This window comes from Calidris pugnax, unplaced genomic scaffold (genome assembly GCF_001431845.1).
Source record: "Calidris pugnax isolate Ruff unplaced genomic scaffold, ASM143184v1 scaffold102, whole genome shotgun sequence".
In the NCBI taxonomy this organism is placed as follows: Eukaryota; Metazoa; Chordata; class Aves; order Charadriiformes; family Scolopacidae; genus Calidris; species Calidris pugnax.
The window spans coordinates 3,672,976-3,690,694 of record NW_015090846.1 but is presented as its reverse complement, the minus strand read 5'-3'; the positions used below and the strand labels follow the sequence as shown (position 1 = coordinate 3,690,694).

The window sequence follows — 17,719 nt, the reverse complement described above, 5'->3', positions numbered from 1 at the left end:
ACACTCTAAGGCTGACTGGCCCCACACATTCCCCTCTACAGCCCCCCCTGAGGTTATTGGCCCTGGATGCTTTCTTCAGAAGTGGCTCAGGAGTGCCTGGGCAGCACAAAAGCCCCAGCACAAGATGCTGCTGTGACCCAAAGGTGCCTCTCAAGGGGACAGGCCCTGCCCCAGGATCTCCACCGTGCAGGATGGCAGCGCTCCCGGCTGCCCAGGGAGGAGGCCGCACTCCCAGCGCCGCTGAAGAGCTAGATTTGTGGATTTTTCACCCCATTCTCAGCCCTGATTGAGCAAAATCGAGGTTGTACGGGTACGAACTGCTGCCTGGTGGTTTCCATCTGGGACAGCACAGCACGAGCTGGGCCTGCAGGACCATGGGCGCAGGGATGTTCGCGTGAGGCAGAGCCCAGCCTCCGGCCAGGTTTTTGTCGTGGTCCCTCTCCAGCTGCCTGAGCCGGGGGGAACTCACCTCTCCAGTCATTGAGCCCTTTGGTAGCACGAGTTTGATGCCTGAGAAATTCAGAAAAAGGAGACGTTTCATTGTGAGATAATGAACCCAGAAAAGAAATCCACTCAACGGGGAACCTCAGCATTGGCTTGACACCCTGCGTGTGCTGCGCCAGTCTGTGGTGTTCCCAGAGTTAGAAGTCACTGCAGAGGAAGAGAAGTTCCTTCAGTATTTGGCAACAGACAGGTCCCTTCAGTCACCGCCACACGGTGACGCCACTGGAGAAGCATCTAGGATGACTTCTTTGACTCGCTTGGTCTGCCCGACAGCCTGAAGAGGGTCTCCCTCATGGTGTGGAAGCATCTGTCAGTGAGGTCAGAGACATCGTCTGATGTCAGGCCTTTGGTCTCGATGGGAGGCAGAACCTCAACCTTAATTTTGCCTGGGAACAAGAGAAGAACCTGTGAGAAACCCCCACACAGCACAGGAGCAACCATTCTCTGCTCTCCCAGGACCCCTGCTCCAGCCCCAGCACAGCCCCCCACCTCTCACAGGGCTTCAGGAGCCCATCCCTGGAGCACAGGTCAGGGCCTTGCTGGTCTCAGGGGTCAGAGATTGCTCTGGGGATTAGACCCTGCTCTCAAACAGCTCCACCGAGCAGCAGAGTATCTCCTTTGTGCCCCAAAGTGACACCCCAGACAGAGCTTGCCCCTTCCCAAGGCTGGTGTGGCTGCTCTGCCCTCACCTGCCAGCCAAGAGAGTAAGGGGAGTCCATGGCCACGGACCCACTCAGCTCCAGGCCCACGCCAGGACCTGCACCAGGTGGTCCCTCCATCCACTTCTCCCCAACCCTCCCACCCTTGGCTGGCTCCAGCCACCCAGGCAGGAGCACAGCAAGCATGGCTTCCTCCCAAAAAAAAGGAGAGTTACTGCTCCAAGTTGACCGAAAGCCAACTTTCTGCCCAGCACTTGTACTGGCAGAGTCCCGAGCTCTGATGGGACCAGCTGCCTTGGTTGGCTTGCAGAGGGGTCCCTGCTTTGAAGGGTCAGGAGGCAGAGCACACTTCCTTCTCTCCCCAAAGCCTCACCAAACGACGGGCTGTGCCAGTTATGAGAGGGAGAGGTGGTGTCCAATTTTTAATGAAAACATCCCTCACTGTATTTAATTAGATTCTTTCCTAAATTAGCCCAGCCCAGGCTCCGGTGCCAAGTGCTTTGAACTTAGTGCACACATCTCCCAGAGGGACTCTTCCCATTCACCCCAGCTCCACCTCCCTCCCACACCCTTGTGAATCAGATCTCCACGAATCAGCATCAACCCTGTATCCAAGTGACTGTAAAGACCTTTGGACTCTTTGGTACCTGATGTAAATAGCTTTGTCTTTGGGTTATAGAAGCTGGTGAAGGAGGAATATACAACAGGGATCACTGGGACCTTGGGGGAAAAAAAGAAAAAGAAAATAAGAGGAGTTATTTGGGCTGCAGCTACTCAGAGCAGAGATAAGCAGCAAATCCCACACAGCAGAGCTGGCCTGGTGCTCACACACCCAGGGCACACACAGTCCCACAAGCAAGACCCACTTCCAGAGGCTGGAAGTCAAACGGGATCAAAACCACTCTCCAGACACTTGACAGACATTCAGGGCACTAGGATCAAGCTACACTTCAGCCTCAGGTCAGCACTGGCTCTCAGGGCTCCTCATCCCAAGCCAGGCTTCAGAATCCAGGTATATCTTCTGACCTGGAAACATGGGAGGATGCCCATTTCAACAGGCTGTAGAAACACACATTTGGGACAGGCCAGCTGCTGTGCCTTCAGCTTCTAAGAGAAGGAGTCACCAATTGTAATCAGGTGCTCTCGGGGAGGCTCCAGACAGGCAGAGACACAGCCAGGAGGGCAGGAACAGTCGTTATTTCAGTGCTGACACCACAGACACAATCTACAGTTGGTGACTCAGGGGGAGGGTTAGCAGAGGTGGGTACCATTTCCACTGTTGTCCTTTTTTCCTTCCAGCAGCCACCAGCCCCTGCCTGGGTTGCATCACCCTGGCAGGAGTGGGGATGGTACAAGGCAGGCTACACCCCGGGCTTGGCCAATCAAACCCAGCAAGAGCTCTGGCACCTAACTCCCTTCTCCAGGATCTGCTGTAACACCTCTTCTAGGGAAAACAGTTTCCCCTCAGGTCTCGAGTCATCCCAGTCCTGAGAAGCAAGGCAGAGTGTGCAGGGGAAGGCACCCATCTCCTTCCAGGCACCTCTCTGGCACCTAGTCCCAGGCCTTGGGAGCTGAGCAAGGTGGCCCAGCTTCCAGGCAGCACAGCCAGATCTCCAGTGTCCCCAGCACACTGTCCCAGTGCTCTGCCCAGGCAAGCACCACGGCTCCTTCAGGAGCGCTGACAGCTCTGGCTGTCCAAAGCCAAGGAGGTGTTTGTCTGCTCATGGATCTTGTCATTTTGGCAAGAGAAGACTTTTAAGAGACACCCAGAAGTGCCATATGGTGGCCTGGAAGGGAGCAGTATTTCCACACAGAGCAAGCCCAGATGTTGCTCTAAAGCACTTGCATTAACAATCCCGAATCCACACTACACGGTTGCAACCTGGGGGATTGAGAAATGCACCAACAGCTTTGGGATTCCCCAGGCAAGCTCACAAGAAGCTCAGCACTTGCTGGGCTCCCTGCCCAAAGCAGGCTCCGTGCTGCCAGGAGCGGGGCACAGACACTGCCCTGCCACGCTGCCAGGCAGCTGCCTGCAGAGCCTGGAGCTAAGGGACAAGGGTGCCAGTCCCCCACGCTCTGCCCTCCAGATGGGACACCAGGAATGCAGTGAAGGGGCAGTCAGGAGAGAGGATGAGGTGGTTTAGCTGAGGAGCTCAGCTGTGACCTGGGAACACAGCTCACTTGAGAGCAAATAAGTCTGTGTGACCAGTCTGCAATGTCACCACGAAAGCAGGGCTCCCGTGCGGGGGCAACGCGCCGTTACCTGTGCCTGGACAGCAATGTGAAACGCTCCTTTCTTGAACGGCAGCAAATCCCCCGTGCAGTTCCTTGTGCCCTCTGGGTACACCCACACCTTCACCTGTACGTGGGGAGATAAGGCTGTGCTCCAGCAACCCACTCACAGCACTCCCTTCCTGCTGGCCGAGCCACCAGCCAGCCTCGCCAAGAGCTGCAAGGTGGCTGTAGCTTCAGGTGAGCCAGCACCAGGAGTGCCACATCCCTCCGTGCCACCCCAGGATACCCAGACAGACACATGCCACGGCCACACTCACGTTTTCAGCTGTCATACTCTTGGCCACCTCTGCCATCACCATCTTGGCACTGGTGGTGCTCTTCCTGTTGATGAAGATGACACCGCCGAGGTAGATGATGAGCCCCACAGTGCCAGCGTACATCAGCTCCTTCTTGCCCACCTGGACACAGTTGTCAGGCAGGACCTCCATCAGCCCTAACGTGATGGTAGAGGGTGAGATCTAGCAGCCACCACCGCCCATCCTGCACTCAGATGGGACAAGAGACACAATCTGAGGCGGGGAGTACAGGGGACAGGCCGGTGTCTCATTTCTCTGCTGGTTTCTGCTGCCATCAACAGAGCGGGAGATGAAGCACAGAGCAGAATTACAGGGTCAGGGTGGCTGCAGGTCATAGGAGACCATTCAAGGAGACAGCTCACTCCCAGTGGGGCCACCCCTCATGCCTGGCTGCCTGCAACACTGACACGAGTGCTAGGCCAGCTGGGCTACCAGCGAGGCAGGGATGTAAAAGAGCTGAGAGACACCTGAAGCTGAGCAGTACCTGTGGTGCTGCCCAGGGTGTGAGGGGAGACCCTTCCTGCAGCCAGCACTGCTAGAGAAAGCTGGACCAGTTGGCTTGGTAGCACAGACCAGGGGGCTGCTTGGCCAGGAGATGTTGGTAGCCTTTCTCTAGTGGTGAGCAAGAAAACTGCTCCCTCCCTTCCCCCCTCCCACCAGCTTCTCACCCATCATGTCGAGGATGCTCTGGTGGTTGGACACGATGATAGCAGGGCCCTCCACCTTGAAGTTCTCCAGTCCTTTCACCTCAAACCTCAGGCCGAGGAAATACTTGAAGGTCCTGACCACAGCTCTGATGATTCTGCAAGGAGAGAAGAGCAGTCAGCAGCAGGGCAGGGAGGTTTCAGGGGCTGCTATACCCAGCACGGGTGGAAGGAGAGAAGAAGAGCTCTGTGACAGAGAGCCTCCAGTCTCACTCGCCCTGTGTCTGTCCTGCATGGTCCCATGTGCTCAAGGTGCTTCAGTTGCACGCTAAGCCCTGTCTGCTCCCAGAGTGGGGATTTTACTGGACGCCTGGGGGAAGGTGATTGTAACTTTGAGGCCGGTACAGCTACACTCAATGGTTCATGCTTCCTTCAAGCTGACAACCAGGCTCACTACAAGCTCTCTGGAAGGGGAGAGTCCAGCCTAGTGCTGCTGCAGTGCAAATAGAGGGCAAACTGGAAGCCCTCTAAAGTCCAGGATGGGCAGACACTGGTTTTAATGCTGAACCAAGGACCACTCCTCCTGCTGCCAGTCCTATCCACTTAGTGCTGTCGTTTCCCCCTGTGCCGTGGCTGCAGTCTGCTCCGATGCTGCCAGTGTTTTCCTCCTGCAACCAGCAAGAGCCCCACAAGTTGTTCAAACAGTTCTCCTAGGAGCTGCCACTCCCCAGCACACGGGTATTTGCCTGCACACCCATCACCCGAGGAAAGCTGCCAATTCTGCTCCTTGCAGTGCTGGAAGATGCTGTTTAACGATACAAACAAACATGGGCTGTCGTTACCCCGGGGGAGAAGAATGAAGGTGAGAAACACTTCCCTGTAAAATGCAAGGATGCGAGCAGCAAACGGGATGCTCCCCACGCAGCTTGGCAGAGGAGAGGTGCCCCCGGCAAACCCACCTTCAAGCAAAGAGCTTTTGCCTGTCAGTTCACCTTCCCCGCTGGATCTACAGGTCCATCCACAAAGCTCCCAGCTTCCCTCCCCTCTGCCCGAGGGCTAGGGTCCCACCTGGGATGAGACACCAGCAGCTCCTCTCAGCACCGAGCAGGCTGCCATGCCCTTGCTGAGCACACCCAGCCCAGGCTCACCAGCTGAGACCCTGCCAGCCCATAAGAGCAGGGCCCACTCTGCCACCCCCAAACAGGTGGGAGCTGGGGACCCTCCAACTGGGCCAAAGGACGCAGCCAGAAGCTGGCAGCACACAGGGGCTATTTTGGGTAGGGGAGCAGCCATTCGCCAGGACAGGAGGCAGAGAAACTGGCACATGAGCAAAGGCCCCAGGAGTAGCCACCAGCTGATTCCCCTAGAGCAGATTCAGGAGTTGACCTGCCCTCCAACAAGCACCTGGATGCCCTACCTCAAGGCCCACCACTTCCCTGGCAGGCAAAGGATGGATCTTTCCTCCCTGCAGGAGGAGATGGAAGGACAGTGTCACCTTCTTCCCCCACAACGGGGTCCAGCTGGAAGGCTGTGCAGGGCCATCAGCCTGGGAAGCATCTCTGTCACCCAGGGTGGAAGGTGAGCATCCTGCCAGAATCTTATTCTGGCTTGGCAGCAGCCCCCAGCATCTGTTCTCTGAAAGTCTCCCCATCCCTGCCATCAACTCTTCAACCACATGCCTCTGTCAAGTCAGCTGTCCCTTGGCTTGCTCCTCCCCACTCTGGGGTTCCTATCTCCATGGGGTGCCCCACCACACAGACTGCCCCGGGGCCCTGGCTGTGATGCTGGAGCTCAGGTCAGGCCAATGCCCGCAGGTGACACATGGGAGTGACACAGCAGCTATCAGTCCCAGGTCATTCAAACCTGCTGCAAAGGTTGGAGCCACACCTGGGGAAAGGCCACGGGGAGGTGCAGAGGTTGCAGAGCTCCTGGGGTTATGGGAGTGCAGTCCAGGCAAAGAGAGAAGGGGGCAGGTGAGAAAAGGCAGGGTGACACCAATCAGTGAGGTCACCGTGGATGCCATGCCACCAGACTGACCTAAATCCCACTTCTCCTCCCTTTCTGACTGCCAACCAAAAAAGAGGTCACCGCTCTGGAAGTCACACTGGCTCAGTAGCTGCCGGGAGAGGCTGGTTACACATTACTCAAGAGCAACCATCCAACTTCCTCCTGCCAGTAAGAAGCCAGTGTTTCCTTGCACAAGATGTGGCCTGAGCCACCAAAAGAGGCAAAGGGGCAGAGCTCAGAGCAAGCGAAGAGCCACCAGGTGACCAAGCAGCCCTGCTGAGCTGGCCACATCACCCACGGGGTTAAGGGGATGGGTGCTACTCCCTTTCAACCCTGCAAGCTGGTATGAATGAGCCAGTCGCAGCTGCAGGGAGCTGTAAATCTGATGCACTTATTGCCAGACTCGAGGAGAAAGCAGAAAAGTGAGAGGGAATGTGCTTTTTCAGGGCATCCGTAACAGCCTGAGTCTGAAACCCATCAGCCCTGGCTTCACACACTCTGCTCCGCAGCCTGTGGCAGAGGCCTTTTTAGGATCCTCTGATTTTCAAGGATTAATGAAGCGTGCTTACCAGATTGGAAGCTCTTGCAAGAGGTTTCGCCACTAGATAAACAGCTCTATCTCTGTCAGACACAGAGGGCAACCTCTTCCAAGTCACACCAGCTTGGCACCAGAGCCAGGAGCACAACAAGGACGGGGTGTTCTGCGCTGGGCAGCGATGCTGTTATCGCTGTCTGTCCACCAGCACGTGCTCTGCTCCAACCCCCTTCCCCAAGCTGGAATAAGCAGTCTGGGATGATGTAGAAATAAGGAGCTCACTGGATCACCTCAGCCACGGACCTCCCAGGGGCTGGGATACGCCACGAGGATCATCAGCCAGTGCCAGCACATGGAAACGATGGGCTTAAATTACAGGAAAAGGGTGGTTCTGGCCAAAATTCAGCTCTGAGTTTCAACATGAGGAGTTACTCAGTGCAAGGAGTTCTTATTCCCAAGGAGTTCCTTTAAGTTTACAGGAGGCTTACAAAGTTTTAGGGATGGGGAAGAAAAAGAGAGTATCTCCATAACCAACATTGTCAATTCTCCGAGCTGCAGAGCAGGTTGCGCAGCGAGAAGGTGCTCCTTGAGCCAGCCAAGGCAACCAAAGCTGGAGACAGAGCTAGGCTGGAGATGCCAGAGCAGATTGCTGTTTTCAGTGCCTGGGGCCACAGCACCCAGAGCCGATGATGGCAGGGCATGGGCTGGGGTGGGCATGGCAGAGCCCAGAGGGCAGCATGGTGGTGCCCTGTGCCCGCTCCACCCCGAGCCCTTCCCACCAGAGCCACACCACAAAGCAAAGTCCAGCTCCACCAGCTGAGACAGGCACACCTTTGATCCAAAAGGATGTATTAAGGCAACAGGGCTCCCCTTTGCCCCCCAACACGTATCACCTGGCCTGGACACGGGTGGTTAGAGCAGGTAAAAAGCTGCCTATGGGAGAGCAAAGCAAGGAGCCCAGGTTCTCCTGTGCTGCCAGGAGAAGTGCCAGCTCTGCCCTTAAAATGTGTCTTTGCATGTAGAGGGGGTGCTCTCCTCCATCAGCTCCTCGGTCACCACCCCAGGGGACATGCCAGAGGCAGCAAGGCCTGAGAGCAACAAGTGTGTCCTGGGCAAGGCATGGCCACCATCCTCCTTGCACCACCACGTTAACCACCGCCTGGCACAGCCTGTGCTTCTGGAGGGGAGGAGAAACCCCCCAACAAACACTGCTGTCACACAGCTTTCCCCAAAACCTGTGTGGCCCCCAGAGCATGGCCACCAGCCACCCTCCTCACACCTTCCAGACCCCATCCAAGGGTGCCCATCCCCAAACAGGGCTCTCCAAAGAGAAGGGACAGAGCAGCCCCTCACCACACCCCCAGCACCCTCCATGAGCCAAGAGGCCACCCCACCACCACCGGGGCAGCCACCCCAGGGCCTGCTGTCACACACCCGAGGTGAAGGAGGCCACCACCACCATCATCATCATCCCCCCGAGGCCGGGCTTGAAACCGATCTCCCCAGTTTGTGTTTCACCCGCTGCCACCTCGGCCCCGCCACGTCCCCGGGTGTCGCCGGGGGCTGACCCCAGCCCCCTCACCTCACCTCATGTTCTTGACGGTGCGGCCGCCGTTGACGAGGAGGCAGACGGGCGCCGTCAGCGCCGAGGCGAGGAGGCAGAGGAAGGAGTAGAAGCCGATGCGCAGGGCGAAGTTGACGGTGGGGCTGAGCCCCATCAGGACGTGGAGCAGCAGCAGCACCGCCGCCCCCCAGAGCAGCCACCCCAGCTCCATGCCTGCCGCCCTTCACCCACCACCACCGAGCCCGGGAGGAAAACGACAGAGCCGCCCGCCGACACCCGCCGCCGCGCCGAGCGGCGTGGGCTGCCCCCGCCTTATGTGGGCGGCGCGGATGGCCCGGCCCGGCCCGGCCCGCCCCGCCTGCCGCTCCCCTCAGCCCGGGGCGGGACCGGCCCCCCGGGGCGCGGCGGGACGGCCTGGAGGCCCGCGGGGGGACGCTGAGGGGCTCGGGTACCCCTCATGGCGCTGCGTGAGTCTGGGTCCCCTCATGGCGTGGGGAGGAGAGCCGCGAGGTCCCGCGGGGGGACGCCGAGGGCTTGGGGATCCCTCATGGTGGTGCCTGGGTCTGGGTCACCTCATGGCGTGTGGAGGAGGACTGTGGTGTCCCCTCAGGGTGCTGTGTGGGTCTGGGTCCCCTCATGGCGTGGTGAGGAGGACTGTATGGTCCCTTATAGGGACCCTGAGGGATTGGGGTCCCCTCAGGGTGCTGTGTGGGTCTGGGTCCCCTCATGGCGTGGTGAGGAGGACTGTATGGTCCCTTATAGGGACCCTGAGGGATTGGGGTCCCCTCAGGGTGCTGTGTGCCGCCGTTGACGAGGAGGCAGACGGGCGCCGTCAGCGCCGAGGCGAGGAGGCAGAGGAAGGAGTAGAAGCCGATGCGCAGGGCGAAGTTGACGGTGGGGCTGAGCCCCATCAGGACGTGGAGCAGCAGCAGCACCGCCGCCCCCCAGAGCAGCCACCCCAGCTCCATGCCTGCCGCCCTTCACCCACCACCACCGAGCCCGGGAGGAAAACGACAGAGCCGCCCGCCGACACCCGCCGCCGCGCCGAGCGGCGTGGGCTGCCCCCGCCTTATGTGGGCGGCGCGGATGGCCCGGCCCGGCCCGGCCCGCCCCGCCTGCCGCTCCCCTCAGCCCGGGGCGGGACCGGCCCCCCGGGGCGCGGCGGGACGGCCTGGAGGCCCGCGGGGGGACGCTGAGGGGCTCGGGTACCCCTCATGGCGCTGCGTGAGTCTGGGTCCCCTCATGGCGTGGGGAGGAGAGCCGCGAGGTCCCGCGGGGGGACGCCGAGGGCTTGGGGATCCCTCATGGTGGTGCCTGGGTCTGGGTCACCTCATGGCGTGTGGAGGAGGACTGTGGTGTCCCCTCAGGGTGCTGTGTGGGTCTGGGTCCCCTCATGGCGTGGTGAGGAGGACTGTATGGTCCCTTATAGGGACCCTGAGGGATTGGGGTCCCCTCAGGGTGCTGTGTGGGTCTGGGTCCCCTCATGGTGTTGCCTGGGTCTGGGTCACCTCATGGCGTGGTGAGGAGGACCGTGGTGTCCCTGGTGGGGACCTTGAAGGATTGGGGTCTCCTCAGGGTGCTGTGTGGGTCTGGGTCCCCTCATGGTGTTGCCTGGGTCTGAGTCACCTCATGGCATGGTGAGGAGGACCGTGAGGTCCTTTATGGGAACCCGGAGGGATTGGGGTCCCCTCATGGTGTGGTGAGGAGGACTGTATGGTCCCTTATGGGGACCCTGAGGGATTGGGGTCCCCTCAGGGTGCTGTGTGGATCTGGGTCTCCCTTCATGGTGTAGTGAGGAGGGCGTTTGGTTCCCTCATGGTGCCATGTGGGGTCTTTGGGGGTCCCTCATGTTGCCATTTGGGGTCTTTGGGGGTCCCTCATGGTGCCATGTGGGGGGTTTCACTCCCTTCATGGTGCCATGTCAGGTCTTTGGGGTCCTCTCATGGTGTGGGGGAAGGACCGTGGCATCCCTCATGGGGGTCTTTGGGTCTGTCAGGAAAATTTGCAACTGACCAAGGTGAGCATCGGTCAGTTTCCAGTTCCTGTGACAGATGCCCCCTCCCCAGGTCTCCCAGGTCTCCCTGCCCCTCCACATTCTCCGCTGGTGCTCGATGCTGGTTTTCCACCGGCACAAACGAGCTGAGCGGGATGGAGCGTTGCCCGCTGGCGCTGGGGTTAGGTCAGGATCAGGCCCCATGGCTTTGTGGGCATGAAGCTGGCAGGGGAGATGAAAGCGTGTCTGCTGGAACCCACACGAACCCTTCCGCTGGCCTCAGCAGGTTTTTGCAACACTTTTAATAGCAAAACCCCAGTCCCGTGGGTGGTGGTGACTTTACTGGGGTAAGATGTGACCTTGGTGCTGAGGTCCCAAGCATCCTTTTGGTATCCACAGCTTTGCAGCTCTGGAAAAACACAAGGAAAAGCGATGATCCCTTGCCAAATAACCCTTGTTCCCTTGGCTCTCCATAGACAGAGGTGGCAGCTGTTCCCAAATGAGGTGTCACCAAAACACAGGGTGGGGTCTCACCACATTTTCATGGTCCCTCAGGAACTTTAATGGTCGAAACAGGAGAAAAAACTCCTTCTCTCCGCCGGAGGGCTCAGGGCAAGCGCTCCCTACAGCTGCCAGGCAATGACATCTCAGCGCCGGTCTCATGATTGCTGCTAATGCCACAAAGAACCCTTATTGTATTAGCATCTCGACGCAGCATTAGACTAATCCCTCCGGCCCGCGTCGTGCAGGCTGTTCAGAGAGCCTTGCTCCAGCGCCCTGCCAGCCAGCATATGCCTGGGAAGTCACCGAGACCTTTTCAGCTTGAACATACGCTTGGCCCCGAGCCATTCTGCCTTATCCTCGTGACTCTGGCTTTTGTTGACAGGGGGAGAAAGTCACCGGTGATCTGTCACTGGGGCATCGTGCGAGCTGATCCGCTCTGCTCCGCTCCCCGACGCCGGCTGATGGTGGGGAACTGAAATGTGAATTCCAGCACAGCCACGGGCGCTGCTGGCAACCGGCGTGAGGAGACACGGCGTGGCTGGGATGGCGGTGGTGTGGTGGCTTCTCGTGGGGGCTCCTAAAGGAGCTGGGCTGTAATTCCCTTCTCCCCACCCTCTCCAGCAGATTATCTGGAGTAATGCAAATGCAACGTTTAATATTAGTCTGTAGCTCAAGGAAGGGGAGTGATTTCTGATGCCAGATTAGAAGCCAGACATGGGCCTGCCTGCCTGCCTGGGAGCGAGCAGAGCTGTCACGCTGGGTTATTTCACAAGGCAAGCGGTTCTGCTGCCAGATGACGACAGCCTGTGCATGAACATCACCATAACAAACTGCCTGATGGAAGAGGGCCCATCGGCCCCAGCGCCCTGCGGGACACCACCGCCATCGCGTCATCGCCCCTGAAAGGCGGCTGTTTTGGGGCAGAGGCAAAAGCAACCCCCTCCTTGCCCTCCCAAGCTCCAGAAGCCAGAACGAAGCAGTTCCAAATTTTTATTTATTTATTTATTTTTAAATACCCAGCTTACTGGATTGTGCTGCATGTTTTGCATATTTAAACTACTGGCTGAATTATTTAGAGGTGTTGCAAGTGTCAGCTGCAGGTAGTCTCGCTGAGTGGGGTCCAGAGACAGCAGCAGGACTGAGCACCCAGCACTGGATTCCCTGCCCTGTTGAGGGTGCGTGGGGCATCCCAGGGGCCTCAAAAACCTGCCTTGAAAAACTACCTCCAAAAGGTAAAAAGAGCACTAACGGCAAAGCCCGGTGAGCAGGAGGGGCCTCACAGCGTTGCTGGTGGCAAGATTTCTGTGGCTGGGTCCACGAAAAGTCGTAAAGCCCAGAATGTTACCTTTGGCCTTAGTTTTCTGATGTCTTATAGTAACCTGGCTGTGTTTTTTTTTTATCTTTTATTTTCCTTAATTTATTGCTTCCCTTGGAAACAACATGTGACCTCGCTTTCGATGACTAGCTTCTGACTGGGAAAGGAGCGGAGCCGGAGGAGAACATCTCCCACGCGTGCGGGGAGAAGGTGAGTGGAGGAGGGAAGAGAGGGAAGGAGAGACACGTCCATCGCCGTGCAGGGCTGAGCTGGGTGTGGGGGCCCTGGGGTGCTCAGGAAGGCCCCCCCAGAGCTATGGGCTGTGCTGAAGGGGGGTCAGGTCTGTCTCCCTCCCTGCTGCCTCACCATGCCTCTGCCCTTGACTTTGGCAGCTCTACCCGGTGGCCTCCTTCCCTTTGCCTCCTGCCAAGGGACATGTGTTGAAAGCAGCAGCTGGGTTTGGTGACATTAAAAGCAGGGGGGGAGGAGGAAGCAACCAGCCAAACCTCTTCATTCTTGGCCATGTCGAGGCACGCATGTGCGTGGCTTGTGAGCCCTCCCAGGAAGGGCTGGTAGTGCCGGCAGCAGGAAGCCCTGGGTTGCTGAAGCTCTGAGACAGCAGCCTCTGCTGCTGGGTGCTGCAAAGCAGCCTCGATTGTCAGTGTTTTGGGGACAGTAAGATGATCCCCGTATCTGATATAACTTCTTCCAGACCTCTGTCAGACTATCCATCCATCCACTGATCCATCCTCTTCCCTCTTTACCCGTCTCAACTAGCAGCTGGCTTTCAGAGATGTCTCGGAGCCTGGTGTCACCTCTGTGTAGCTCGGGGTACGTGAAACAGCCCAGCACCACGACACAGCTGTAGTTACGCTGCTGGAGCTTGGTCCCACACGGGGCTACAGACCAGGAACCTGGACCATCTTTGCATGGGTAAGCGAGGCCCAGGAGGGTGGCATCACTGGAATGTCCTCTTGAAGGTGTTGCTCTGGCAGGGACAGCGGGGAGGTCTGGCCTGGGCTGTGCTGTATCTGCTGCTCGGCGGGGCGAGGGTGGTGGCTGAGAGGGGTTTGTAGGAAGGATCATAGAATCATAGAATGGTTTGGGTTGGAAGGGACCTCAAAGATCATCTAGTTCCAACCCCCCTGCCCTGGGCAGGGACACCTCCCACCAGAGCAGGTTGCTCAAGGCCACATCCAGCCTGGCCTTGAACCCCTCCAGGGATGGGGCAGCCACAGCTTCTCTGGGCAACCTGTTCCAGTGTCTCACCACCCTCATAGTAAAAAATTTCTTTCTGATATCTAATCTGAATCTTTTTTCTTCCAATTTAAAACCGTTTCCCCTTGTCCTAATGTGAGTAAATCCTCTTTCCACCTCACTTTTTTCAGCCCAAAAAGAGCACCAGGGTGAAGCCCTCCCGCCCCTCCTCATGTGGCTGCCGTGGAAGCCCTTGCCGGCTGCCCCACGGCCGAGCCCACGGTGGCACAGGCAGAGCTGCGGGCTGACCCCAGATGCTGCGGTGGCTCCTGCTGCCCCGTGGTCCCTTCGGTGGCCGTGCTCGTCAGTAACAACACGTCAGCACTCGTGACAGGGGAGCAAACACTCGGGGAGGAACCCGGCGGTTGGCTCGGTGCCGTTTGAAGGCGGGCGCTGCCGGTGCCCGCGGGACTGCGTAGCAACAGGGTTGCACAAAAAACCAGAAGCATGGGATTGCTAAATTGCCCCGGTGCCGGGGTTCTGTGTGTGCAGCCTCCACCGGTCACTGGAAAGAGAAAGATCTGGGAGTTTGACTCATGGAACACGTAATTAAGGCAGAAACACGTTGCAGAAGCGTATCAGATAATCAGAGCTTTCCTTCCTGTAACCTTTGCTCACCTACAAATAGCTATTGAGAAAGTAACTGCCTTATCTGCTCAGGTGTTCGCTCCAGCCAGGAGTGGTTTTATGGTCCCGTTTGTGGGGGGCTGGAGCACTTTGCAAGTCTCAGGCCCCCACCAGCCCCCAGGGAACACCCCTGTGCCTGCCGGTGTTGGGAGACACCCAGCCCTGTGGCTCCTGACACACCTACAACCATTCCTCAGCTGTGCTTTTTAAAGACCTGCTTTCTCTGAGCTTGCCTTACCTCTGCCTCGAAACAAACCCCCAACCAATTATTTAAATCCACGTAAGAGACAAGGCTGGTTTGGCACCATGCTTATCCGCGTGAGGAACGCCACAGGAGCGGTGCCATCGGGTGCCAGGGTCTGGAAATGGGTGTTTGCAGAGTCAGTGCCCCACCAGTCAAGGATCACTGCTGGGGTTTAAACCCTACCGTGCCCCTCCAGCACTCAGTTGTATGTTTTGGTTTTTTTCTCCTGGCAGGCTTGGCCAAAAGCAGGAGGCAGCGAAAATAATGAGGCTGGAAGATCTTGCTGTTGCATCTGCATTTGTACAGCCAGGCTGGAAATCCCCCTGCGCCTGATGTTCTCTGCAGGACATCACACCACCTGCCCCGGGCCAGGCCCTGAGTGAAAACGAGAGTGACCCGAGCACAGGACCCAGCCTGGAAAACAGCATCTCCTCTGGCTGCAGCTCTCCAGCTCCTCAGGCCCAAGGCTTTCACATAGGAATTACTTTCTTTTTTTTCTTTTTTTCTTTTTTTTTTTTCCCAGTTGCAATGGGAGTAGGCTTTTTCCCAGATGTCATGTGTAAATAAAGGAAATCAAATCGTTCCTAATGGATTTGGTGCTGGTGGAAGGGGCAGGGTGGCTGATCTGGAGACCCATGGAGCGAGGAGGGAAGGTAAAGCCATTAGCCAAGGGCTTCTCCTGATGGGCAACCTGGGGCTGAAGAAGGCTTTGCTGTATCTCCCGTGTCACCGACTCTCACCTCAGGGAGCCACCAGCAGTAGACCTTGCCCCATCTGGGGTAGATTGGGGTGATGGTGCCGAGCTCTGTGTGTGTGTTCTCAGGGCCCTGACTGTCAGCTGCTTATGGCCAGTGCGTGCCTGAGCGTGGTGGCCACCAGTGCAACCTGCTTCTACGGCAGCGAGCTCCTCAACCCTTCCTCTCCTGCTGCCTTTGATGCCTTGGCTGTGGACGTGTAGCTGTAATTACAGCGAGGATGAGGATCCTGTGTCCCCAGAGAGCTGCAGTAATTACCAGTGAGTGCCCAGTGAGAGCTGGAGCGGTGGGATGTTGGGGCTTTGGGTGTCGAGGTGAGATGAGCCCCGGAGGGGAAAGGGAAGCTGATCTCCGTCAGGATCTCCATCCCTGCCTCCCAAAGTGCATTTCCCTTACTCCAAAGCATCACCTGGTGCAGGCCCTGTTAGCAGGAGCCCTGCTCTCTCCCGTGCTCCCTGTGGTGAGCAGTGTGCTCAGGGTGGTGTTCCCAGGTAGCCAGACCTGCCGATGAGGTGCCAGCGGCCCCGGGACGCAGCAGTTCCAAAGGGCCTTTGGGCTAAAGTCTGCAAAGTGCAATAAAATACCAGCTCAGCTTGTGTGTCACAGGCTGCTCCCCCAAGGTGAGCTCAGCCCACGTGGGAGCCTGCGGCACCTCCATGGCCTGAGCTCACCCCGGGGCCAGCACACATCGCTCCCAGTCACCTTTGAAGGTCCATCCCATTCTCCTCCTCCTGAGCTCATCTCCAGCTCCCTTCTCTGGCTCTCCAAGGGAGAATGGGCTCCAGCACCAGCACTGACACTTGGTGGGGCCGAGCTCAGGAGCTGTGTGAGAAGAAAACTGGGTGTTGCCACCGTAGAGCGGTGGAAATGTACTGACAGGGCTGGGGCAGGGCAGAGGGAGCAGCGCAGCCCGGGGCGCCTTCAGCACAAAGATCGTTTTTCTCTTGCAAACAACTCCAGTCTTGCCACAGGAATGAATCCCACCCCCCCTTGCCTGCAGCAGCAGCAGCACCCACAGCCCGCTGAGCTCAAACAGGGGGCTGAGCCGCTGGGCAAGGGGCTGGCATCCACCAAACCCCGGCCAGGAGGGAACAGGATTTAGCAGAAGTGCTTTGTGAAACCAGTACCCAGCGTTTTGGGCTCATGAAATCAGCACCCGGCTCTTGCTGGGGTTCCTGCGTGGGAACAGAGGGTCTGGGTGATTTGGGGTGCTGGGTAGGGTGCTGGGGTACCTGGAATTGGACACCACCAGCTCCCCAGCTGGTCCCCTCTCGGTTCACAGCCTGGCCAGGGCTACCAGGGTGTTGCAACCGGCCCAGGATCTCCTCCAAGTGCCAGAGTCCAGACATTCCTGTCCTGGCAGGTCTCCCTGGCTGCTGGAAATGAAACCTGTGCACCTCAGAGGGCTAAAATCCACACGGGGAACCTGTCTCCACCAAACAAACAGTTTTTCTCTCTCCGTTTCCCCTGTTATTGATTAAAGCCTCTTAATGACTCCAGCTAAAAAAAAGAAATAATCTTGTAGTTGCTGCCTGTCAGGGAAGATCAATGGAGCAGCATTAGCAGGAGAGATAGAGGCAAACTGTCCCGGGCGAGTTCCCTGCAAAAGCCATCTCTGGGAGCAGCCCCGCCGCCTGCTCAATCAATAGTTCATCATGACCTCTCCCTCTTGCTTGCTTTTTTTTTCCCCTCGAGCTCGCTGGGCAGCAAAGGCTGCTCCCAGCTTTCACAAGGACTAGATTATAACTCTCCCGATTGATCTGATATGTAAAGAATAAAAAGGGGCCTCTTAAGCCAGCTGTCTGCACTGGAAAAACTCAAGTGGCTGCGCCGACAGGGTCAGGCCCTCATTAATTCCTGGATGCTGGGGATCCCGCTCACGCGACGCGTGAAACCTGTCCCGCAGCGCCCGGGGGAGTCAATTAGTCATGACAAATCCAATCCCACTGGTCCCCGGAGCTTTCCCAGGAGCTGCCCGTGCTGCTGGGGCTGTTTCACGGCTCCCTCACCATCACAGCCACCGTGCCCTGTCCCTCCCGGCTCCCTTTTTGTTCCATACCTCCTCGCTTCCCCTATTTCCCTTTCTCCAGAAATCGTGGTGTGTTGGGGAGGGGGTGGGGGGAAGCCCTTTGGTGTTTCCCCCGTGCCCACCAGCAGACAGGCCCTAAGATGCTGGGGGGAGCAGGCGAGTGGTCCAGGGGCCCTAGGCAGAGAAGGGGAGGGGAGGGGGGGTCTCCTTTGCTCAGGCAGCCCCTGTCTTCCTGAAAAACTCTTGCCTTCTTTTGCACATCAAGCCTCCAAACCAGATCCTCTCCCCTGGAGCCACCTGAGGTTAATAGAGAGGGAGCACCTGGGAGATGAAGGCTGATTAAAAACCCGAGAGCTGTGTGTGTTTTCTCCCAGCACAACACCACTTCGAGATGCTCTGATATTTCACGGCTCAGACAGACAAGTCCAGGCTGCAGCTCTGGATAAATTTTGTTTCCTGCTCCACGCTGGTGCTGCTGTGTCATACCA

The 17,719-nt window shown here is 57.9% G+C and overlaps 1 protein-coding gene and 1 long non-coding RNA gene across 6 annotated transcripts; one reads left to right on the top strand and one right to left on the bottom strand.

The window, feature by feature from the left end:
• Positions 1 to 518: 518 nt before the first annotated feature.
• AGPAT2 (1-acylglycerol-3-phosphate O-acyltransferase 2) lies at positions 519 to 8,782 on the bottom strand. Its single transcript, XM_014943075.1, has 6 exons — positions 8,531 to 8,782; positions 4,426 to 4,559; positions 3,719 to 3,894; positions 3,430 to 3,525; positions 1,811 to 1,883; positions 519 to 890 (listed from the first exon to the last, which is right to left on the bottom strand). The coding sequence occupies exons 1-6, from the start codon at positions 8,716 to 8,718 to the stop codon at positions 739 to 741; spliced, it is 819 nt and encodes a 272-aa protein (XP_014798561.1). The 5' UTR covers positions 8,719 to 8,782; the 3' UTR covers positions 519 to 738.
• A 178-nt stretch (positions 8,783 to 8,960) lies between these two features.
• On the top strand, positions 8,961 to 14,998 carry LOC106888679. 5 transcript variants are annotated; one of them, XR_001412152.1, is made up of 4 exons: positions 8,961 to 8,974; positions 12,470 to 12,529; positions 13,100 to 13,252; positions 14,681 to 14,987. It is a non-coding gene; the product is annotated as an uncharacterized LOC106888679 (long non-coding RNA). The 5 variants fall into 5 exon arrangements; XR_001412150.1 differs by lacking the exon at positions 8,961 to 8,974 and adding an exon at positions 9,611 to 9,731; XR_001412149.1 differs by lacking the exon at positions 8,961 to 8,974 and adding an exon at positions 9,647 to 9,731 and having other exon boundaries at positions 11,387 to 12,529; positions 14,681 to 14,998.
• The last annotated feature ends 2,721 nt before the right edge of the window (positions 14,999 to 17,719 follow it).